This window comes from Saccopteryx leptura, chromosome 2 (assembly GCF_036850995.1).
Source record: "Saccopteryx leptura isolate mSacLep1 chromosome 2, mSacLep1_pri_phased_curated, whole genome shotgun sequence".
Taxonomy (NCBI): domain Eukaryota; kingdom Metazoa; phylum Chordata; class Mammalia; order Chiroptera; family Emballonuridae; genus Saccopteryx; species Saccopteryx leptura.
The window spans coordinates 283321831-283345775 of record NC_089504.1 but is presented as its reverse complement, the minus strand read 5'-3'; the positions used below and the strand labels follow the sequence as shown (position 1 = coordinate 283345775).

Here is a 23945-nt window from a genome sequence, read left to right as displayed (position 1 = left end):
CACAACTTTTAGGTGATAAATGCCCTTTAAGTGCTTATTCATGGGACTCCATTTGTGTTTCTAAGAAGACACATCCATACTTCAGTAGGCTTTCTCTTAGATTGTTTCTGAGATACTAGAGTTAAGATAGGTAGCCATCCTATCTTAAGACTGAACCTTTATACTTCTAAAGTAGAACAATCATAACTAATTCTAAAGATGGCTGGCCAAAGGAATAACATTCTCTGGGGTGGGTCTTCCTGCAGTATTAACAATCTCCAGGGTGGGTCTCCCTGCAGAAACCATAACCCAACCCAAAACAGCTTCAGGGTTTTGCTAGCATGCGGCAGGAGCGCTTTACAACCACAGCACTACCTCCCTAGGGACTAACAGACAGTCTGTCAGAAGCTGGTGAAAACCAATTACTCTGTCAGAGGATGCAGTTCCCAGCATACTGTCCTGGATCTTTTCATTAAGTGAAGAGACAGAATGAGGGAGGGAGGGAGGTTGGTAAGGGAGATGGCGCTTTAGACCCTGGCAATACGACAACCAAAATAACCAAGTTGAAACAACACGTTCTGTCTTCTTCCCAAAGCTGTTTCCTTCAATTAGTGGTAGAGAGAGCAGGCAGTCTACAAGTCATTAGCACATCGCTGTTTTCACATTCACAAGAACCCTGGAAAACACTGAGGCACAAAATCCCCCTCCGTCCCAGCTACCTCCCAGCCCTCTCTTTCCATGTTCCTCCTTCCCAGACAACCGAATAGAAACCGTCCTCATCAATCTACTATTTTGAGTCACTGAGATTGGGGGAGGGAGGTGTCTGGTGAAAAGTGGAAAAGGAAATAGAGGAAGGTGAAAAGCAACAGCGGAAAGAGCGTCGTAGTAGTGGTGGGGGTGGTCATCATGAATAGGAGCCAAGGTGAAGAGTGAAAGAGAATTGAGGAGAGAGTTATCAGGAGAGAACCTGTTATAGAAGAAAAAAGATGGGGGGGGGGGGCATGTAAAGAGAGGAGAGGGAGTAAGGAGTAGGTGGAACGTCCGCGGAGCGGGGAAAGTGCGGAGGCACCGAGGGAGTTGAGGGAACCAGGGCCGGACACCGGGGTCTGGGGCCAGCGACCAGAGAGCAGTGGATGGCAGTATTTAGGACCGATTTTTGGGGTGTGCGGGAAGCTTAAAACCCATTCCGGGTCTTCAGGACGAAGAATCCGCGCAAACGTCTGAATGCAGGGGACACGGGGCTCTTACCGGTAGTTTGGGGCTGACCTCGCCCTTGCAAAAGTGGCAGAAAAACCGGTGTGCGGCGACAGTGGCGCCTGCGCCCGTCCCGGCCGCCGAGGCTTCCGCCATTTTTCTCTTCCGTCGCGGCGGTCCGAGAGGGCAGCCGGCCTGTGTTCCTCGCCAGGCCACTACCTCCCAGCTGTAGCCGCCCTCTCTGCTGCCGCTGCTTCTTCCTCAATGCAGCCCGCCGCTTCGGAGCCCGCGCCAGTCACGTGAGTCAGCCGGGCCCAAAGAGGCGGCGGCGCAGACTACGACCCCAAGGCCCGCCTCCAGCATCAAAAGAGGTACAAGGAGAGTCGGCTCGCAGCTCCTCCACCAACTCCTCGTCGGTCCTCCAACTTCCCAACGAGAAGAAAGAAAGAGCGTCCCCGGAAACTACCGAAACTCTGGGGTAGAGCGGCACATGATTTTTCCTTTTTCCGGTCTTCCTTGTCCATCTTGCGAGAAAGGCTGGAGAGTTCTGCTTCTTCTCTGTTTGGCGACTCCGCACGAAGCAGCCGTGGGGAACTTGGCGGCGTTAGACTGCAGTAACCCAGAGGTTAGTGACAAAACAGGACGGAGCAGTCCTGTCTCTGGCCCAAAGAACGAGAGAGCCTACTTGCAGGGAATAAAGAGTCAGGACCAAGCTCTTTTTCTGGTGCCCTGACCAGGGGATGGAACCTGCAACCTTGTGTATGAGACCGAGGCTCCAACCAACTGAGCTATCCGGCCAGGGCATTATACATAATTTTAAGTGTTGGAGTAGTATTCTATTGTATAGGTATACCATAACTTATTGAATGAATGCTTGTTAGACATTAGGTTTTTCCCAGTATATGATAGTATTCCAAAGAGAACTACAATGATATTTTAAAATTATTTCCTTAGATCAGAGTATCCAAAACGAAATTATTAGATTGAAGATATGCAAGATTTTAAGGCTATTGATATATAATGTCAAATTGTCCTCCATGAAGTGCATGAATTTATACTCAGCAGCTCTACACTCACCATAAATACTTTCCGTCATATAGTTTTTTTGTTGTTGTTTTATTCTAGCTCTGAGATTTCTTAGTACAATGACTCAAGCAGAAATTAAATTGTGTTCTTTGTTGCTGCAAGAGCATTTTGGAGAGATCGTAGAAAAAATTGGAGTCCACCTAATCAGAACTGGCAGCCAACCACTAAGAGTAATTGCCCATGATACAGGAACATCATTGGATCAGGTATGTTTGGACGATTGTAATTTGACTTTATTTTCATTAATTGCTTTACCTACCTTTGAATATTGTTATTCCTCACCCTGTGAAATAGAAAGGGAGAAAGCCTGCTCTAGGATCAAAACAGTGTTATTAATAGGGAAAGAAGATGAGACGTGTGCCCCAAGATTCTGCTTCTCAGTGTTCCTGGCTTATCGTTGCTACTTAGGCAAATGTTTGCCCTTCTTTTGCTATACCTTATTTATTTATTTATTTATTTATTTATTTATTTATTTATTGTTAAAGACGGAGAGAGGGACAGACAGGAAGGGAGAGAGATGAGAAGCATCAATTCTTTCTTGTGGCTCCTAGTTGTTCATTGATTGCTTTCTCATATGTGCCTTGACTGGGGGGGCTACAGCAGAGCAAGTGACCCCTTGCTCAAGCAAGTGACCCCTTGCTCAAGCCAGCGACCCTGCGCTCAAGCTGGTGAGCCCGTGCTCAAACCGGATGAACCCGCACTCAAGCCAGCGACCTCAGGATTTCAAACCTGGGTCCTCTGCGTCCCAGTCCAGTGCTCTATCCACTGTGCCACCGCCTGGTCAGGCTGTACCTCATTTATTCATAATGAGTCTATGAATCTCAGTACTACCTTTAAGGACTGAGAATAATAGAAGGGACTAAAGCAGTGGTCCTCAACCCCCGGGCCACGGACCGGTACCGGTCTGCAGAGAAAGAATAAATAACTTACATTATTTCTGTTTTATTTATATTTAAGTCTGAACGATGTTTTATTTTTTAAAAATGACCAGATTCCCTCTGTTACATCCGTCTAAGACTCACTCTTGATGCTTATCTCAGTCACATGATACATTTATCCGTCCTACCCTAAAGGCCGATCCGTGAAAATATTTTCTGACATTAAACCAGTCCATGGCCCAAAAAAGGTTGGGGACCACTGGACTAAAGTATATTGTGCTTTGAAAGATAAAGATTAGCGGAAATATGAGCATCATAGCAAGGAATCTTTCAGATTTTTTCCATTGATGTGTAATTCTGATCAGCTATTCCAATGGAAGGAGGAAGGCAGTACAGAGATTCTTTTTTTAATAATCTTTTTAGTGATTGATTTTAGAGAGATGGGAGGGGGAGAGAGAGAAGCATTCACTTGTTGTGTGCTCATTGGTCTCTTCCTGTATGTACCCTGACCAGGGACTGAACCCACAACCATGGTGTTTCAGGATGATGCTCTAACCTGATTTAACCAGCCAGAGCCAACACAGAGATTCTTATCCAGCCATCTCCTGACATTTAGTAAACTGTTGGGCAAAAATTGTCAGAAATAATGAGCTATATCTTCAGATCATTCCTCTCTTTCTTTTGTATCTTATCTAGGTAAAAAAAGCCCTTTGTGTCCTCCTCCAACATAACCTGGTGATATATCAAGTGCACAAACGTGGTATGGTAGAGTATGAAGCGCAGTGCAGCCAGGTGTTACGAATGCTCAGGTACCCCCGTTACATCTATACTGCCAAAACACTGTACAGTGACACTGGAGAGCTGATTGTTGAGGAACTACTGTTGAATGGCAAAATGACAATGTCAGCTCTCGTGAAGAAAGTGGCAGACCGGCTTACAGAAACTATGGAGGGTTAGTACTCTAGCAACAGCTGTTAGCAGGGGGGGACCCTTGGCTATCCTAGGCCATCTCACCTGCTTCTTTTCTCCTGTTGTACAGATGGCAAAACCATGGACTATGCTGAGGTAGCAAGTGCATTTGTGCGACTAGCAGACACACACTTTGTGCAACGTTGCCCACTGGTGCCTGCCACTGAGAATTCAGATCCTGGTCCACCACCACCTGCCCCCACTCTTGTCATCAATGAAAAGGACATGTACCTAGTTCCAAAACTGAGCTTAATAGGTAAGGAATTTTGATCCCTGGAACTGTGATTTGCTTTAATTGTGGATTCTTCCTCAGTGATTGTTAAATGAATGAATAAAGTCAATACACTTACCAAGTATTTATTCTGTGCCAGATACTGTGGTATAAAATATGAAAAACCATTGTGGTCCCTGCCTTTATGGGTCTTAAGGCTAGAACAGGAGACAACATAAATTAAATAACCCCATAGATATATAACTAACAAACTGTGATAAGTACTATAAAGGAAAAGTGTGAGGTGTTTTGAAAATATATAACAAGGAACTGGTTGTCTGGAGGTTTGGGGCACATGCTTCTTTGAGAAAATGGTACTTGAGCCTGACCTGTGATGGTGCAGTTGATAGAGTGTTGACCTGGAACACTGAGGTTGCCAGTTCAAAGCCCCGGGCTTTCCCAGTCAAGGCACATATGAGAAAATGATAGTTGAGCTAAGATTTGAAGCAGAAATAGGAGTCAACTAGTAAGATAAGGAGGCCCTGGCCGGTTGGCTCAGTGGTAGAGCGTCGGCCTGGCGTGCGGGAGTCCCGGGTTCGATTCCCGGCCAGGGCACACAGGAGAAGTGCCCATCTGCTTCTCCACCCCTCCCCCTCTCCTTCCTCTCTGTCTCTCTCTTTCCCTCCTGCAGCGAGGCTCCATTGGAGCAAAGATGGCCCGGGCGCTGGGGATGGCTCCTTGGCCTCTGCCCCAGGCGCTCGAATGGCTCTGGTCGCAACAGAGCAACACCCCAGGGGGGCAGAGCATCGCCCCCTGGTGGGCATGCCGGGTGGATCCCGGTCTCTCCCTGTTTCCAGCTTCAGAAAAATACAAAAAAAAACAAAAACCAAAAAAAAACTAATAAGATAAGGTATGAAGGGGTACAGAGGATAAGCATTTTTGGCAAAGGAAATAGTATGTAGTGAGAGAGAAAAAGTAGGGTATTTGAGAAAGTGAAAAGTCAGTTAAAGTATGGTGAGCAAAGAAAAGAGAGCCATGAGAATAGGGTTAGGGAGATAGGCAGAGACTAGATCATACAAGACCTCATAAAGTGTCTATTCTTTATCCTAAGAGCAAAGGAACACCACTAAAGGAATGTAACCAACAATGTGACATAATCTAATTTGCATTTTAAAAGATTTTTCTGGCCTGACCTGTGGTGGCGCAGTGTGGATAAAGCCTCGACCTGGAAATGCTGAGGTCGCCGGTTCGAAACCCTGGGCTTGCCTGGTCAAGGCACATATGAGAGTTGATGCTTCCTGCTCCTCCCCCCTTCTCTCTCTGTCTCTACTCTCTCTCCCTCTCTGTCTCTCTCCCTCTCTCCTCTCTAAAAATGAAGAAATAAAATTTTTTAAAAATTAAAAATTTAAAAAAATAAAAGATTTTTCTGTGTATAAAAAGGATGGGGCAAAGGTAAATATAGACAAACCACTAACAAATTCGACATAGAAGTTGTAAGGGAGACAGGTATCAAGAATGACATCTATATGTCTGATATATGTATGTGGGAAGATGATGGTGCCATTCACTGAAAGGGAACATTAGAACAGGAGCAGTTTGAGGGATTAAGATTATGAATTTCTTTTTAACATGTTGAATTTCAGATAAGTTTATCATTTACCTGAGCTTCTTGTAGCTACTCCATCTGCTGAGCAACTCTTAAGCGAGAGGTAGCTACAGATGTCTTTGGGATAGGGAGACGCGTGCTCTCCTGTCTGTTCATTTCCTGTCATCATAGGAGATAGATGTAGCCTAACTGTTCCATCTGTTTATTTGGCAGGGAAAGGTAAAAGGAGGAGATCATCCGAGGAAGACGCTATGGGGGAGCCCAAGGCCAAGAGAACAAAACACACCGCAGATAACAAAGAGGTAATGGGGCTTTTTGATTAGGAGTCCTCACCCTGAAGCAAACCAGAAAGAGTACTAAGATAAACTCTTAAGATAAGCTTTCAAGGTTCCTGGGTTGAGGGCCGGGGCTGGATAGCTCGGTTGGAGCATCGTCCCGGAGCACAGAGGTTGTTGGTTTGATTCCCTGGTCAGGGCACATACAAGAGCAGCCCATTGTTCCAGTCTCTGTTTCCCTGCCTCTCTATTTAAAAAAAGAAATAAAAAAGAAATAAAGGTTCCTGAATTGAGAAGTAGTAGGATTATGAACTTCGTTAAGTATTGGCCAGCAATAGACTAACAGTGAACTTCATTGCTGTCTCCCGTCTGAGGCTTAACTTACTTCACTTGTTGGATGGAGGTAGCAGCTTATGCGAAGAAAGGGGGCCTAGAGAAAGTTTGGTACTCAGTCTAGTGGTAACACAGATACCCAAGGGAGCCCATGGTGAGAAATGAGTCTGGAAAGATATATGTAAGCCTGAGTTTTTATCTTCAAATGCCTTCTCAGCATCTCTATAAAGATGTGTAATAAGCCTCTCAAATTTAGTATGGCTGAAACAGAATAATTGTTTTCCCCCACCCAAATACTGACTCTCAACTTTCCTCATCTCAGTAAAGGACACCACCTAGAACACCACCATTTGCTCAGGCCAAAATCCTATGAACCATCTAATCTCCCAGTAAAACCTGTCAGCCCAATTTACAAAATTACCTAAACTACAGCTATTTTTCATCGTTTCCACTGCTATCATCCTAGTCCAAACCACTATCATCTCTAGTCAACATTTTGCCAATACTGTCCTAAATGGTCTCTCCACCTACATTCTTACATACTTAAGAGCCAAAATTATTTTCTAAGGTTTTTTTTTTAATTCCAACATATCACTGACCTAGACTCCTTTAATAGTTTCCCATTATTCTAAGAAGAAATCCAAGTCTCGACTATGGATTATTAAGCCTGTATGAGCAGGGTCTTTGTATGACCTGCTAGGGACAAGGCTATCCTAGCTTAGCTCCGTTCCACTCTTCCTATTGTTCACTATGTTCCAGCTTCTTTCTTTCCATTTCTCAAACATGTCAAACTCTTTCCAGTCTTCAGTCTTTTGCTTTTAGTACTTTTTCTGCTTCAAATGCTTTTCCTACAGATCTTCACGTAGTTGCCTCTTTAATCATTCAGATCTCAGCTCAAATGCTATTTTCTTACAGATCACACATCATTGCCAAGCCTCTACCTGAGTCACTACCACATTTTTCCATTTCATCTTCACAGCCTTTAGAAATAGCTGAAATTGGCCCTGGCCTGTTGGCTCAATGGTAGAGCGTTGGCCTGGCGTGCGGGGGACCCGGGTTCAATTCCCGGCCAGGGCACACAGGAGAAGCGCCCATTTGCTTCTCCACCCCGCCCCCTCCTTCCTCTCTGTCTCTCTCTTCCCCTCCCACAGCCAAGGCTCCATTGGAGCAAAGATGGCCTGGGCGCTGGGGATGGCTCCTTGGCCTCTGCCCCAGGCGCCAGAGTGGCTCTGGTTGCGGCAGAGCGACGCCCCGGAGGGGCAGAGCATCGCCCCCTGGTGGGCAGAGCGTTGCCCCTGGTGGGCGGGCCGGGTGGATCCCGGTCGGGCGCATGCGGGAGTCTGTCTGACTGTCTCTCCCCGTTTCTAGCTTAAGAAAAATAAAAAAATAAAAAAATAAAAAAAGAAATAGCTGAAATTATTTTTTATTTGTGTTTGTTTTTATAGTCTCAGTAGACTGTAAACTCCTTGATAGTCATATTCTGTTTTGTTTTGTTTTGTTTTTTAATTATTTTTTATATGAGAGGAGGGGAGATAGACTCCTATATGCACCCCAACCAGGATCCACCCGGCAACATCCATCTTGGGCTGATGCTCTGCCCATCTGTGGCCTATGCTCACAACTGAACTATTTTTAGCGCCTGAGGCAGAGGCTCCACTGAGCCTTCCTCAGTGCCCAAGGCTAATGCACTGAAATCAATCAAGCCATGGCAGCAGGAATGAAGAAGGGAGAGAAAGAGAAAGAAGGGGGAGGATAGAAGAATCAGATGGTCGCTTTTCCTGTGTGTCCTGACTGGGAATTGAACCTGGGACTTCCACACACCAGGTTGATACTCTACCGCTGAGTTGGCTAGGGCCAAGATCTTGACCCTGGCACTTGGAATACTAGCAAGACATAATAAATTTTTTCTAGTTGATTTTTAGAGAGAGAGAGAGGCATTCATTTGTTGTTCCATTTAGTTGTGCATTCATGGTTGCTTCCTGTGTGTGCCTCGACCAGGGGTCGAACCCACAACCTTGGCATTTCAGGACAATGCTCTACCAACTGAACTAACTGGTTGTGGCTCATTACATTTTTTTTTTTAAATGAGAGAGCAGGGGGGATAGCAGACAGGGACAGACAGACAGGAAGAGAGAAAGCCGAGAAGCATCAGCTCATAGTTGCAGCACCTTAGTTCATTAATTGCTCTCCTGTGTGTGCCTTGATGGGGTTGGGGGGTGCATTCCAACTGAGCCAGTGACCCCTTGCTCAAACCAGCAACCTTGGGCTTCAAGCCAGCAACCTTTGGGCTCAAGCTAGCGACCATGGGGTCATGTCTATGATCCCTTGCTCAAGCTGGAGACCTTTGCTCAGCTGTATGAGCCTACACTCAAGCTGGTGACCTCGGAGGTTCAAACCTGGGTCCCCAGCATCTCAGGCCAACATTCTATCCACTGTGCCGCTGCCTGTTCAGGCTCATTACATATTTTTTGATTAAGAGTTACGGACTTTATCCTGAAGGCCAGGTGGAACCACTGATAGATTTTAAGCAGGGGAATGAAATGGCTCAGTTTACTTTTTAAAAGATTACTATAGTATAGTGGTTCACAACTGATACAACTCCTTGGATAGATTTTAAGGAGTCCAGCTGTATTTGTGCATATGCATTTTTTGTAGAAAAATTCAAGGATATTGTGACCCCAAAAAGGTTAAGCACAGCTCTCTGAGTAATGAGGAGAATGCTATAAAAGGAGCAAGATTAAAAGCAGAAAACCCAATTACTCTTTTTATAGCATCCTCAGTATTAAAAAGGAAAATGAAAACTAGTTAGGAGGCTATTGTAGTAACCCAGGTGAACCATAATTAGAGCCCGAAATAAGATAACAGTCAAGGTCAAGAAAAGTAGACATTTGATAACTATAAAGACTAGATAGAACTTGGTAATTGGATGGTAGATGAGGGAGAACAAGGGCTGATACTCAGGTTTCTAGCTGAAGAAATTGGGTTGGTTGTAGCAAAAAACTTTGTACCCGGGGAACAGGCACAGTGTCATATTGGCAGTTGAGTTTATGCATCTAGAGTTTGATAGAGTTCTAAGTGCATCAATAGTTAAAACCTTGAGAGCAGGTAAAATCACCTAGGTAGAATATGTAAAGTAAAAAGAAAAGATGACTATGGACTGGACCCTGAGTAACACCAGTATTTATAGGTGGCATCTGGAAAAGGAATCTGTACAGACTGCGAAAGAGCAGTCAGAATAGTTAGAAGGAGCACCAAGAAAGAATGGTGTCATAAAATCCAAGAGGCTACATGGAGTTAAGAAGGAAGATATGTCCAACCATGTCATAAGCTTCAGGAAGTTCAAAAAAGATCAGACCTGGAAAGTATTCTTTGAACTTAGCAACAAGGAGGTCCTAAGGTACCTGGCATTTCAGTACAGTGGTGGAAATGGATTGAGTACATCTGTGGATGGGGATACAGCTGGGATGGTCAACTCTTTGAGAACCTTGGTTATGTCAAAAATGAAAAGGAGAAAAGGCACAGTGTTGAAGAATTATTTTAGAGTAGAAGAGATTTGGACAAGGTAAAGGCTGATGGGAAAGAGAGGCTGAAGATTTAGAGAGGAGGGAAAACTGAGCTGGGTGCCTGAGAACGCAGGAGAGGCTAAGATCTAGCATACCGGTGTAGGTATTAACCTTACGGAAAAGGAGGAACTTTTTGCCCTGGCCAGTTGGGTCAGTGGTAGAGTGTTGGCTCATTGGATGTCCCAGATTTGATTCCTGGTCAGGTCAGGGCACACAGGAGAAGTGCCCATCTCCTTCTCCACCCCTCCCCCTCTCACTTCTCTCTCTCTCTCTCCCTCTCATATCTCCCTCTCGTCTCCTCCCCTCCTGCAGCCATGGCTCTTGAGTGAGTTGGCCCCAGGTGCTGAGGATGGTTCCATGACCTCTGCCTCAGGAGCTAAGAAAAATGGCTCCAGTTGCAATGGAGCAACAGCCCCAGATGGGCAGAGCATCGCCTCCTAGTGGGCTTGCCGGGTGGATCCCAGTTGGGGCACATGTGGGAGACTGTCTCTGCTTCCTCTCCTCTCACTAAAAAATAAGGAAGGGAGGGAGGGAGGGAGGGAGGACTTTTTCCACTGGGATAAAAGTAAATTTTTTTTAAAAAAAGAAATGTGATGTGTGCACAAAGTTGAATGAGTTCTGGCCTAACGGCTTCTGTTTTCTCTGAAATAAGATGCGAGGTCATCTGCTGAGAGTGATAAGTTTGGGTTAAGTGAGAGATTGAAGATACTGGAGAAGAGTTAAAATAGAAAAAGATTGGAGGTGGCTTAGAGAGTCAGTTTGAAGTTTGAGACTATGAATTTACTGAGGCACTAGTCCACATGACTGGATGCATTTTTCTGCAGCCAATTTTTTGCTATTGTGTAGGAAAAGAAATGGTGATCCAGTCCACGCTCCTCACCAGGAAACTCTTCATGGCATCTAGGTGTTTCTCTCTAATCCTTTTCTTTTGCTCAGCCCATTCCAGACGATGGAATTTATTGGCAAGCCAACCTTGATAGATTCCACCAGCACTTCCGAGACCAAGCCATTGTCAGCGCAATTGCCAACAGGATGGACCAGGTGATATCTAAGTGGGTAGGATGGTAGCCATCGGCAGCATTCTTATTTGCCAGATGTGCCCATTGACATTTAGCCAGAGCCAGCATAGCAGAATAGATGCTGAATTCAAGTTCACTTTTTAAATCCAGACCAGCAGCGAGATCGTGAGGACCATGCTCCGGATGAGTGAGATCACCACTCCCTCTAGTGCCCCGTTCACCCAGCCATTGTCTTCTAATGAGGTGAGTTTAATGTTAAAATACTTTTCTAACAGGCCCTTGAATATTATAATGTAATTATACATACAGCATGGGATTAGGTTGAAGTTCGAGCCTTGAAAGAAAGAGTCTTTGTTGTTTGAGGTGAGACACGGATTATCTTCAGGTAGTAGGTACTAAACTATTTGGTCTCTTGGGATCCAGCCTTTAAAAGCCTCAACCACTCTCTTAGTATAAGCTATTCCTATGCTAAGAATGCACTATTTGGAATCTGAGAGCTTTGGTGCTCAGGGCATCATTTGGCTCCTTATAATTGTTTCTTATAATATATTAATTTTGTACATTTTAAGTTTGTTTTGCTGTATTTGTTTCTTAAAATATTAATATTTAATATATCAATGTTTATATTCTGTTTCTTTCATAATTATTTATATAAAATATACTTACTAATCTTTTTGTGGGTTTTCTTTGTTAGTTTCATTGATTTTAGAGAAAGAAGAGAGAGAGAGACACAGACAGAAACATCAGTCTGTTTCTTTATGTGCCTTGAATGGGGATCAAACTAGCAACCTTTGCATATCAGAATGATGCTCTAACCAACCAAGCTATCTGGCCAGGGCATAAACTTTTATATTGTTTATATAAAAAAATTTTAACTTGCATAAAAAATTAAATGTAAGTTTTTTTCTCAGGACAAAAATAATTACATGACCTATATTCAAACAACATTAAAATGTATATATATATATTTTTTTTTTTTTCATTTTTCTGAAGCTGGAAACAGGGAGAGACAGTCTGATAGACTCCCGCATGCGCCCGACCGGGATCCACCCGGCACGCCCACCAGGAGCGAAGCTCTGCCCACCAGGGGGCGATGCTCTGCCCATCCTGGGCGTCGCCATGTTGCGACCAGAGCCACTCTAGCGCCTGAGGCAGAGGCCACAGAGCCATCCCCAGCGCCCAGGCCATCTTTGCTCCAATGGATCCTTGGCTGCGGGAGGGGAAGAGAGAGACAGAGAGGAAAGCGCGGCGGAGGGGTGGAGAAGCAAATGGGCACTTCTCCTGTGTGCCCTGGCCGGGAATCGAACCCGGGTCCTCCGCACGCTAGGCCGACGCTCTACCGCTGAGCCAACCGGCCAGGGCAAAATGTATAATTTTTTAAAAGTTGTAGTTCACCTGGCTGGTTAGCTTAGTTGGTCCTGATATACCAGGGTCCCAGATTTGATTCCCAGTCAGGGCATGTACAAGAATCAACCAATGAATGCATAAATAAGTAAAACAAATCGATGTCTCCCTATCTCTCTCTCAACTCAATAAAAAATAAAGTTGTAGTTCCCCAAAGTTTCAGGAATGCTGGTCATGTTCTATATCTTGTTATGGGTGTATACAATTTTCAATACTCATCAAATTAAACCATTAAGATCTGTGCTTCTGTATACAGTATGTAACATATCTCAATTTAAATATATAGTTTTGCATTATCCCAATTCCAGAGATCCTTGTTAATAGTTTGGTATGTGTTTTTATTCAGATCATTTTTATGTACCATCTCACATATCCATAGATCTATGTATATTTTTAAACAAAAAATAATGGATTATACTCGATATTTTGTTCTAAATTGCATTTTTCATATGCCAGCATAATGTAAACCTTTTCGTGTCTGTTATAGATGTCTTTTTTATTATTATTGATTTGAGAGAGGGGGAAGGAGAGAGACAGACAGAAACATTGATCTGTTCCTGTATATGCCCTGACCAGGGATCAAACCCACAACCTTTGCTTATCAGGACAATGCTCTAACCGAGTTATCCAGCCAAGGCTTTGTCTTATATTCTTTATAATGACTATATCATATTCCACTTAATGGTTATGCTGTACTTTATTTTAATTTTGTATTATTGGACATTTGGATCATTTTTAGATTTTTACTCTTATTGCTATATTTTTGGAAATTTTTATACTATGATACTAAAATTAAAACATCTTTATCAAGTTAATGTCAGCAGTTCTAAGTTCCCAAACCTATTTTCACTGTCTCTTTTTGCTCCATAGATCTTCAGATCCCTACCTGTTGGCTATAATATCTCTAAGCAAGTTCTTGATCAGTATCTTACTCTGTTGGCAGATGATCCAGTAAGTATGTTTTTGCTTTTTTGTTGTTTCTTTTTTCTGCTATGTTTACTATTTATTTCTGCCATTGATACTTGGTATTCTCCCTAAAGCTTCATTATCTCCCTAGCCAACTCAGACAATTTCTCTACCATCATCTGATAGGAGGGTTGCCTTCTACAGACTCTTTGGCCAGATTGCTACTTTGGAAACAGAATCACTGGTTTTCCTACTCAGTTAACATTCTCTCTCTCTTTTTTTAATAGTTAGAGTTTGTTGGAAAGTCTGGAGACAGTGGTGGAGGAATGTATGTCATCAGTATCCTTACCAGTTATTTCCTACATTCAGGCAGCCAAACTGTGAAAGAGAGTGGTGACTTATAAAAGATTTGATAGCATTTAGTATACTAAATAAGCTAGAAAATATAACTAATACATTGATGATAAAGAAGTAAAAGGGACTTTTTTTTTTTTAACAGTCAGAGAGAGGGATAGACAGGGACAGAGAGATGAGAAGCATCAATCATTAGTTTTTCGTTGTGCTTTGTGACACCTTAGTTCATTGATTGCTTTCTCATATGTGCCTTGACCGCGGGTCTTCAGCAGACTGAGTAACCCTTGCTCGTGCCAGCAACCTTGGGGTCTCGAACCTGAGTCGTTCTGCATCGCAGTCCGACACTATCCACTGCACCACCGCCTGGTCAGGCAAAGGACTTTTAATTAACCAAATTTTAGTTAAGCTAAATTATGACTTAAACACCATAGTTGAGGTTTTAAAATATTTATTTACCATAAATGTGATCAATGTAAAAAACAAATAACACATTTAGTTTTAAATTAGAGACTTAGGAATAAAATTAAGGTCACAATGACCAGGCCAAAACATTACTGAGTGACCTTAATCCTCTACATAAAGACCTGCATAAGGCGCTCGGATCCCTAGCCACAGCCACCCTGGAGTCGGTTGTACAGGAGAGGTAAGGGGGTCATCTGATTGACATTAGGTCAGACACTTCTTTTCCATGCCTCATTTGTGTGAGTAATTTGATAATTATGTAAGCAACCAGCATAGGCATGCCTTGGCATATCTTGCCCCATTTTCCACTGGATTCCATCTACTACTTTTCTTCACCCCAAATACCTTCCTGCTTAATTCCCAATGATGCCAATTTACTGGCCTTCCTAAAGCTTTTACTTACCAGGACAGGAACTGAGGCACTCAGGTGTGTTAGCTGTTGGTGACTAACTTATGATTAGCAGTACCATTATCAGTCTGGAGTTATGAAAGAATTCTCTGAGTGCTGTTCCTCTCTGGTCCTGGCTCCACACATGGAAACAGAGCAGCCACCATCTGTGACTAGGACCTAAGGCTGATCTATGTTGGCATGCCACTTGATTTCTTCATTCCTTTCTAGATTTGGGTCTCACTGTGCCAGAATATTTCGTCTGGTTTTGCAAAAGAAACACCTGGAGCAGAAGCAGGTAGAAGACTTTGCAATGATTCCAGCAAAGGAAGCAAAGGATATGCTTTATAAGATGCTGTCAGAAAATTTCATATCACTCCAGGTAACCAGGGGTGTAATAATCATCCACCAACAGAGCCGGCCTTGAGTGAGAGAAACTCCTGATGAGGCATGCATCCTGAAGCCCAAGCAAACTATCCAGCTCTGAGACAGAAAAAAAAATTAATAAAGACATAGCAAGCATTTGAAAGCTAATTGTGGAGCTTTAACTGGCTTACTAAAAAAGAGATACAGCCAAGAAATAACCTCACCCTTTTGTTTTAGCTCCTCGTCCCTGTGTTTTGTCCTTTCCTTGAACCTTAAGTTTATTATAGACTAAATCTAGCAACAACATCTACTGAGTTCTCACTATGTGCAGAGCCATGTAGTAGACTCTTTTGAGGAAAGTGATTGGATTTTGGAGTTAGAATCACAGTTCTGCCTGTTACCTAGTTATGCTGAGCAAATTACCCATCATATTTCTCATCTTAAAATTGCAACGAATGGTGGTAATAACAATAATGTAGTTTGTGGTAAAGCTCATCAAATACGATCTACCTGGCACATAAGAGTTGCTCAGTAAATGTTAGTTGCATTCTCTTCTACACTCAGGGCTTTGACAGTCAAGTGGAAAAAACAAGGTAGCCCAGTTCTACTTGTGGCAGATTTTGCCATAAACACAGATGCTGAATGACTGGGGAAGAGGAAGGTATAAGAGAAAAGGAGGGCGTAGTAGCTTCAGACAGGACATGTTTACTTTGCTTGTTCTAAAATACAGTATAATTTCTCTGATTTTTCTTTCTATGGACAAGTAGGAAATTCCCAAAACACCAGATCATGCCCCCTCCAGGACCTTCTATTTATATACTGTGAACATCCTGTCAGCTGTTCGAATGTTGCTTCACAGGTGCTACAAGGTAACTCCTGCGGACCTTCTCTCTAGTCCCTCCACACAGACTAGGCTTCCCTTCAGGACCCCTTTAGCCATTTTACCAGAGCTTAAATAGAAATATGTGCATTTTTTTTTCTTCCTTGTGTCTCCTCAGAGCATAGCCAACCTGATAGAAAGGAGGCAGTTTGAAACCAAAGAAAACAAGTGAGTAGCATTTTAATTTAGTAATCTCATTTTTTCAGGGTCAGAGACTTGAGGGGAAATTTTCTATAGAAACAGAAACCAATAGAGACAATAACCAATCTGGCTTCGATGAATTATTGGCTTAGGTTGGCATAAATCACGGATTAGTTTACACTTTTCTAATGAACCCCCAGTGGAATAATTTTATAGATTGAATTCATGAGAAATGTGCAAATTGGCACCAATAAGAGTGAAGTCACATTTCTAATTAAGTTTATAAAAAAATGTCCTTGGAGGGTGACATTATCCACGTTGACCATGAACGTGGTAATGGTTATGCTCCACGGTTAATGGATAAAAGACCGTGGCTAGGATACAAACCTCAGTTGTGTTTGTCTGACAGGCGTCTACTAGAAAAGTCCCAGAGGGTAGAAGCCATCATTGCATCTATGCAAGCTACAGGTGCAGAGGAGGCACAACTACAAGAAATAGAAGAGATGATCACAGCCCCTGAACGCCAGCAGCTAGAGACTCTAAAACGTAATGTCAACAAGTAAGCATCATATACTTCAAACCTATTTTTCAAAATATCTTCCAGACAGATCCACCCCTCCAAGTTAACACAAGGCAACACTAAAGTCACTATTCTCTTTTACAGCTCAATTAACAGAATTTAATCCACCTATTTCCCTAAGCTGAAAACCCTGAAGACATCCTCCGCTTTTCACTCACCACATGGTTTGGTTAACTATATGGTTGACTTGACTTCAGTAATGTCTCAAATCTGGCCTTTCATCTTGGTCCCCGTGTAGACCATCACCCCTTCTTTCCTAGATCTTCAAAATCACCGCCCCCTTCAAATCATCTCTTCTGCTGCTCTCAAAGTTATTATCTTTAAAATGATTGGAGGCCCTGGCTGGTTGTCTTAGTGGCAGAGCATTGGCCTGCAGTGTGGATGTCCTGGGTTCAGTTCCCAGTCAGGGCACACAGGAGAAGTGACCATCTGCTTCTGCACCCCTTCTCTTTCTCTGTCTCTTTATCTCCCCCTCCTGCAGCCATGGCTAGAGTGGTTCAAGCACATCAAGCGCATCAGCCCAGGTACTGAGAGAGTGGCTCTGTTGGAGCCTCCGCCTCAGGCAGGAAAAATAGCTCAGTTGGGAGCATGGCCTCAGATGGACAGAGCATTGGCCCCAGATGGGGTTGCGGGGTGGATCACAGGGCAAATGCCAGAGTCTACCTCCCCTTCTCTTACTTGGAAAAGAAGAAAAAAAGAAGTTTAATAAATGAATAGCCTGACCTGTGGTGGCACAGTGGATAAGACGTTGACCTGGAATGCTGAGGTTGCCAATTTGGAACCTGGTGTTTGCCTGGTCAAGGCACATACGGGAGTTGATACTTCCTGCTCCCCCCCACCCCCGCTCCTCTAAAATGAATTAAATCTTTAAATTAATTAATTTAATTAAATGATTGGGCCCTGATGGGTTAGTCAGTTGGCAAAGAGCATCATCTGGAAAGAAGGGTGTGGGTTCAATCTGCCATCAGGACACACACGGGAAGCAACCAGTGAATGCACAACTGAGTGGAACAATAAATGATGCTTCCTTCCCCCTCCCCCCTCTCTCTTCCTCTGTCTCTTAAAAAAAAAAAAAAAAAAAAAAACCAAAATTAAGCCCTGGCCAGATAGCTCCAGTCTTCCCAGAGTATGGAGGTGCTGGTTCAGTTCCCCAGTCAGGGCACATACAGGAGCAGCTCCACGTTCCTCTGTCTCTTCCTGTTCTCTCAAAAAGAAAAAAATAAAATGATTGATAATTCCACTCTCCTACATCATTTTTTTTTTAAGTTTTTTTGTTTGTTTTTGTTTTTTTACAGGTACAGAGAGAGAGTCAGAGAGAGGGATAGATAGGAACAGACAGACAGGAACGGAGAGAGATGAGAAGCATCAATCATCAGTTTTTTGTTGCGGTGCCTTAGTTGTTCATTGATTGCTTTCTCATATGTGCCTTGACTACGGGCCTTCAGTAGACTGAGTAACCTCTTGCTCGAGCCAGTAACCTTGGGTCCAAGGTGGTGAGCGCTTTTTTTTTTTTTTTTTTTTTTGCTCAAGCCAGATGAGCCCACGCTCAAGCTAGTGACCTCAGGATCTCTAACCTGGGTCCTTCCGCATCCCAGTCCGACTCTCTATTCACTGCGCCACCACCTGGTCAGGCTTAAAAGTTTTTTTAATAAATGTTTATATTAGTGATTTTAGAGAGAGGGAGAAAAAGGAGACGAACATGGATCTATTCCTGTATGTGCCCTAACTGGGGATCAAACCAGCAACCCCTGAGTTTCAGGATGACGCTATAACCCAGTGGTCCCCAACCTTTTTTGGGCCACGGACCAGTTTAATGTCAGAAAATATTTTCACGGACCGGCCTTTAGGTTGGGACAGATAAATGCACAAAATAAAATTATAATTGTCAAACTTACAAGACAAGCGTCAAGAGTGAGTCTTAGACAGATGTAACAGAGGGAATCTGGTCATTTTTTAAGAATAAAATATCGTTTAGACTTAAATATAAATAAAACGGAAATAATGAAGTTATTAATTCTTTCTCTGAGGACCGGTACCAAATGGCCTACGGACCGGTACTGGTTCAGGGGTTGGGGACCACTGCTTTAACCAGCTGAGCTATCTGGTCAGGGAATCACTTACTACTTTATTTTATTTTATTTTTTTTCATTTTTCCGAAGCTGGAAACAGGGAGGCAGTCAGACAGACTCCCACATGCGCCCGACTGGGATCCACCCGGCATGCCCACCAGGGGGCGATGCTCTACCCATCTGGGGCGTCGCTCTGTTGCATCCAGAGCCATTCTAGCGCATGAGGCAGAGGCCACAGAGCCATCCCCAGCGCCCAGGCAATCTTTGCTCTAATGGAGCCTTGGCTGCAGGAGGGGAAGAGAGAGACAGAGAGGAAGGAGAGGGGGAGGGGTGGAGAAACAGATGGGCACCTCTCCTGTGTGCCCTGGCCGGGAATCGAACCCGGGACTCCTGCACGCCAGGCGGATGCTCTACCACTGAGCCAGCTGGCCAGGGCGAGTATTGCCATATTAACAATATTAAATCTTCCAACCGACGACCATGGGAGGCCTTTCCATTTATTTAGGTCTTCTTTAATTTCTTTCAACAATGTTTTATAGTTTTTTATGTTCATGTCCTGCACTTCTTTTGTTAAATTTATTCCTAAGTATTTTATTCTCTTTTGATGCTATTTTGTTTTCTAATTTCATTTTTGAATTAATTGTCATGTATAGGGATAAAATTAATTTTTGTGTTTTGATTTTATATCCTGCAACTTATAAAAATTTGTTTGTTGACTCTAGTAGTATTTTTGCAGACCCTGAGACTTTTCTCTATATAGGATCATGTCAACCAAAATGACTTTTATTTCTTTTTCTTACCTAATCGTCCTGGCTACAGTCTCCAGTAAAAGGTTGAATGGAAGTGAAAAGCAGAGGTCCTTGACTTGTTCCTGATCTTCAGGAGAAGTTTTCAGTCTTTTACCATTAAGTATGTTAGCTGTGAGGTTTTCATAAGATGGTTTCAATTATGCTGAAGTTCCCTTCTGTTCCTAATTACTACTCACTTTAGCCTCAGCTACTCTCAACCTCTATTTTAAAACACACTGGGTCCCTTTACACCTCTGCATTTACATGTGCTGTTCTTTCTCCTGGTTACAAATTCAAGCTTGAACTTTTCTTAGGATGGAGGGTATACTTTTGGAATCCTCAGCAATTGCCACAGTGCCGGGCATTTAAAAGATGCCAATAAATGGGAGAACGATCTTTTGGGTCTGCTTCTACTCATTATTCTCAAGGGTAACAAAGTAATTCTCCTTGGCCACACCCAGCCCAGCCTCTTATCATAAATATGCTAATAAATGTTCAGTCTGAGCAAATACTTTTTACTTTTTCATTCAGGTTGGATGCCAGTGAGATCCAGGTGGATGAAACTATCTTCTTGCTGGAGTCATACATAGAAAGCACCATGAAGAGACAATGACCCTGAAGAAGAGTTTTCCTCAAAGATCTGGAGGGATTGGAAGGAAAAATAAAGGAGGTGCCTGGATGCATTCTTTGCAGTGGGATAAGTTATAGATTCTTGTACTGAAACTCTCTATCCCTACGTCCTAGAATGTACCAGAAAGAGTTTGTCATATTTTTAAAATTTGTTGATCCTGTCTTTGACCCATTGTTACATTCTCCCCTTGTGGAAGAGAAAGTTAAGCCTGGCCAGTGGTGGCAGAGTGGATAGAACATCGACCTGGGATGCTAAGGACCCAGGTTTGAAACCCTGAGGTCATTGGCTTGAGCACAGGCTCATTCAGCTTAAGCACAGGCTCAACAGCTTGAGCACAGGGTCACTGGCTTGAACGTGGGACACAGACATGACCCCAAGGTCACTGGCGTGGCTGGAGCCCTTCCTCCCCAGTCAAGACACATATGAGAAGCAATCAGTGAACAACCAAAGTGCTGCAACTGTGAGTTGATGCTTCTCATCTCTCTCCCTTCTCTCTCGCTTAAAAAAAGAGAAAAAGTTAAAATCAACTAGAATAATCATCTATCACATGCAGCAGTTCCCACTAAGAAGTCAGCCCAAACTGTTTGAACATCCTTGGCAGTGGAAGAAACTTCTTCCTAGGGGAAAATGCTATTTTCAGGACTAGCAGGTGGATTGGCCCAAGCAGTCACTCTAGAATCTATGGATAGAAGCCACATTTGCCAGCTCTAGGCTTCTAGCACGTCTGAAATTATGCATGTAAAACACTTGGCACAATGTCCAACATATGGTAAAGACTCAATAAATCACTGCCTTCCTCTTCTCCATAGCTCCTTAAAAGTGGCTATTCTGTTTTCTATCTCAGTATCATGATTAAAATAGTTGATGTAATTTGTCACAGCACCATCAGTTCATTTAAAGTAGTTAAGTGTTGCTTTATAATCTCTTCAGTTTCCTTACCAATGTTGGTTCTCATTCGTTAAACATTTGAGTGTGGATTAATTGCTAGCCATTGTACTAGGTATAACATACAAAGACAACCTTCAGGCTACTCACTATCATTTATGGAGCACCTATTATATACCCAGTACTAAGCCAGACCTTAGAGACACAAAGATGACTACACCTTGATCATACAGCCTAGTGGGAGGAGACAAGTAAGTACAAAGATGTATTGGGGACTATACTGGAAAGTATAATGTACAGAGAGGTCATGGGGGAATGGCCATAGAAAAAGTGACACTTGATCAGTGGTTTGAAAGAGGATTTGCCAGATGGAAAAGGGAAAGGATCCCACAGGAAAGCAGAGCCTGGTGTTGGGGGGAACTGCAAATAGGAAATGACTAGAAAAAAAAGACGTGCGTCTTGCCAGAATTGAGGCAAAAGAAAGGTAAAAAATGTTGCGTGGGTCTTTTTAGGAGACAAATGTAACTAATTTCGGGTGATACCTACTATAACAGGTGTGCAGTGTGTTGTGGAGGGGTGCATACAGTTCAGCCCATGGCTGGTGGGAAATCATTCAGTCTGGGGATAATTGCCCTAAAAAGAGATGGGAAGAAAAGAGGAGCTGAAGATTTAGAGGTGCCCTCATTTGTCATTTTTTAACATTACACCCATGGGTCATTACCAAATATTATGCCTAAATTCCCAAGGAGGTCAGGAAGCCTGGCTTCTTTCCGTCCCTGCCAGCCGAGGGGAGGTGCAGCTGGGCCACCAGGGGGCGCCAACCGGGACTCTGAACTAGAACCAGTGTGGCTGCAGCGCAGGTGCTGTTGCTCCCCCCTGGCCTGGAGTCCATGAACTTCCAGCACAGTGTGTGTGGCCTCCTGGGCCCCCAGGCGGGGTTTGAGCCATGGCCTGCACACTGCAGGCATGCAGCTAGAACAGCTCCTTATCTCAGGCCATTCCCAGGTGCCTCAGCCAGGGCCACTTCAGGTTGGGAGGAGGGCTCCAGAGGTGGGGAGTGAAAGGCTGGAAGTGTGGCCTGGGCCTTGGACCTGGTGAGAACTGGTTGCAAAGGCTTGGGGACTGGGTAGTTGCCCGATTCAACCTCCTCCCACATCGTGCTGATGTTGCCCGACTTGAAAGCTCAGCGCCGCTGCTGCAACCTTAATTCAAGCAGCAACCCCCTTTTTCAGCCCTGGACCAGCATCCCAAGCCTCTGGGAATCGAGCGGCCCACAAATCCAGGTGTGGATCTGGGTGTGGCTGTCCTGCAGGCCAGCGACCAGACTGTCTTGTTAGCCTGAAGATACACACCCTCAGAACTTCCCCCCAGTCTCTGGGTACCCCGAGGTGAGCAACCAGAGGACAAGGCCCCCATTCTAGGGAAGAAACTTGCTCTTCACCCAGCTAGGCTATTCCCAGTCTCAAGGGCTGAGTAGGCCCAGAAATGTAGTCCTGTCACAAAAGGCTGCAAGTTCATCTGTGCCCGCCTGAGGGGGCAATGTAAATAGTGGGGGTCCCTGGTGAAGACCACCACCACTCATAGTGGCCCACTGTTGTTGCAGATGGGTACACAGAACCCACAGACCTATCTGGGACCACCGTGGTGTGGCCTGAGGGATGGGCAAAGGACTTAGAGGTTAGGCACTGGTCTCTCTGACTTGCCCTTTATCACTGCCAACTGTTGGACGAAGGGCGTTGAGAGCTTTGGGAGAATGAAATACCACTGCCCCAGGGCCAGGTTTCTTAGGTCCCTCTGGGATTATGGGAGGTGAGATAGGGACTTGGGAAAGGTCCCTGTTTAACCAAGAACCCTCAACAACCTTTACCCCACCAAACCCACAGATCAGCCTTACCTGGTCACAGGGAGAACAATGAAGACGGGTGGTTTGGAGTTCCCAAGCCCATGACAAACCTGTGTCCCTCCTACACCACCCCTACTTTCCCTTCCTCAGCTCTATTTATGAAGTCTCAAAGAGACAGGAAGTTCTCATTTTTGCCATTTTCTCAGTCTTCCTACCCTGCTAAGCCGAGCTCGATTCTTCTCAAAACACCATCACATTATTCTCTATCTACTTGTGGTCTGCCAGGAGTCACAGCAGTAGCTGCAGTTAGGGCTAGAAGTGGAGGAACGATGTGGGGGCTCAGGAGGCCCTAAAAGACTGGTTCTGACTGTGACTAAGGTCAGGGAGGGCAAAGTCGGGGAATTCCAATAGCCTTCCTCCGTGCCCCAAGTTTCTCTCCATTCCACCTGTGGATAGGCTGTGATCAGAACAGGCCTCCTGAGAGAAGTCATGATAAAAAAGGGATCAACATGTCTGGCCCCAAACCTGGATCCAACCAAACCCAAGTGAGATGAGGAGCCTTCATATGGCCAGGTGTAGCAGCTGCAGTGGCTGTCACAGAAGATGACAAAGAGACACCCAGACATCTGTGCCAGGACCTACCACCCTCTGTCCTATTAGGGCTTCTCCCTGACCCTCTAACACACCAACACATACACATTCAGAAGTTTCAGTTGCCATCTTCTCCCAGGGGCAGGAGGTGATCTGAGTGGTGGACGAGATTTAGGGAGCGAGTTGGTAAGTGATAATGAAGAGAGCGCATGACATCAAAAGCACTCCATCAGACTCCAAGTGTTCCTGCTCTGTTTGACCTGAGACCTGGGTTTAAAATGAGCTAAACACCCACCTACCCCTCTCCTGGGGTGGCTGGGAGGATTAGAGGACCTAATGGATATGCGAGTGAGCTAAACCACAGGACAACCCAGACAGGAGTTATCATGCAGTGAGTGGAACCAGAGGATAGAAGAGCTCAACCTGTGGCCTTGCAAATGCCCACACCACTGCAGAAGGTCAAGCACTGGGACTAAGTTTGCCCTTGTGCTCTGGCTGTAACATCTGGGCAGATAAGGGTGAAGAAGGATGGGGAGTGCTCCAC

The 23945-nt window shown here is 44.3% G+C and overlaps 3 protein-coding genes across 4 annotated transcripts in view; 2 read left to right on the top strand and 1 right to left on the bottom strand.

Moving 5' to 3' along the window:
* RNF115 (ring finger protein 115) overlaps window positions 1-1580 on the bottom strand; it is an 85560-nt gene extending 83980 nt beyond the window's left edge. Inside the window, exon 1 of one of the 2 annotated variants that reach the window (XM_066362093.1) lies at window positions 1228-1580. In XM_066362093.1, the coding sequence (XP_066218190.1) occupies window positions 1228-1329 (102 nt within the window). In that variant the 5' untranslated portion in view covers window positions 1330-1580. The remainder of the gene's footprint in view (window positions 1-1227) is intronic. The other variant, XM_066362092.1, reaches the window with a different exon arrangement.
* A 63-nt stretch (window positions 1581-1643) lies between these two features.
* Window positions 1644-20572, top strand: POLR3C (RNA polymerase III subunit C). Its single transcript, XM_066362091.1, has 15 exons — window positions 1644-1798; window positions 2299-2465; window positions 3834-4089; window positions 4177-4362; window positions 6137-6225; window positions 11031-11135; window positions 11264-11356; window positions 13388-13468; window positions 13711-13762; window positions 14360-14420; window positions 14859-15009; window positions 15761-15862; window positions 15992-16041; window positions 16424-16573; window positions 19983-20572. The coding sequence occupies exons 2-15, from the start codon at window positions 2319-2321 to the stop codon at window positions 20062-20064; spliced, it is 1605 nt and encodes a 534-aa protein (XP_066218188.1). The 5' UTR covers window positions 1644-1798; window positions 2299-2318; the 3' UTR covers window positions 20065-20572.
* NUDT17 (nudix hydrolase 17) lies at window positions 20197-23553 on the top strand. The gene is given in 7 exon segments (XM_066364047.1): window positions 20197-20210; window positions 21806-21899; window positions 22181-22355; window positions 22673-22776; window positions 23017-23049; window positions 23051-23141; window positions 23369-23553. Coding segments are annotated over 7 exon segments (696 nt in total).
* The last annotated feature ends 392 nt before the right edge of the window (window positions 23554-23945 follow it).

Excerpts from the sequence above, each read along its gene's own strand:
- POLR3C (XM_066362091.1), top strand. The coding sequence starts at position 2,319 with ATGACTCAAGCAGAAATTAAATTGTGTTCTTTGTTGCTGCAAGAGCAT. Across the intron at positions 6,226-11,030 it reads ACACCGCAGATAACAAAGAG|CCCATTCCAGACGATGGAAT; the intron begins GTAATGGGGCTT and ends TCTTTTGCTCAG. Across the intron at positions 16,574-19,982 it reads CTAAAACGTAATGTCAACAA|GTTGGATGCCAGTGAGATCC; the intron begins GTAAGCATCATA and ends TTTTTCATTCAG.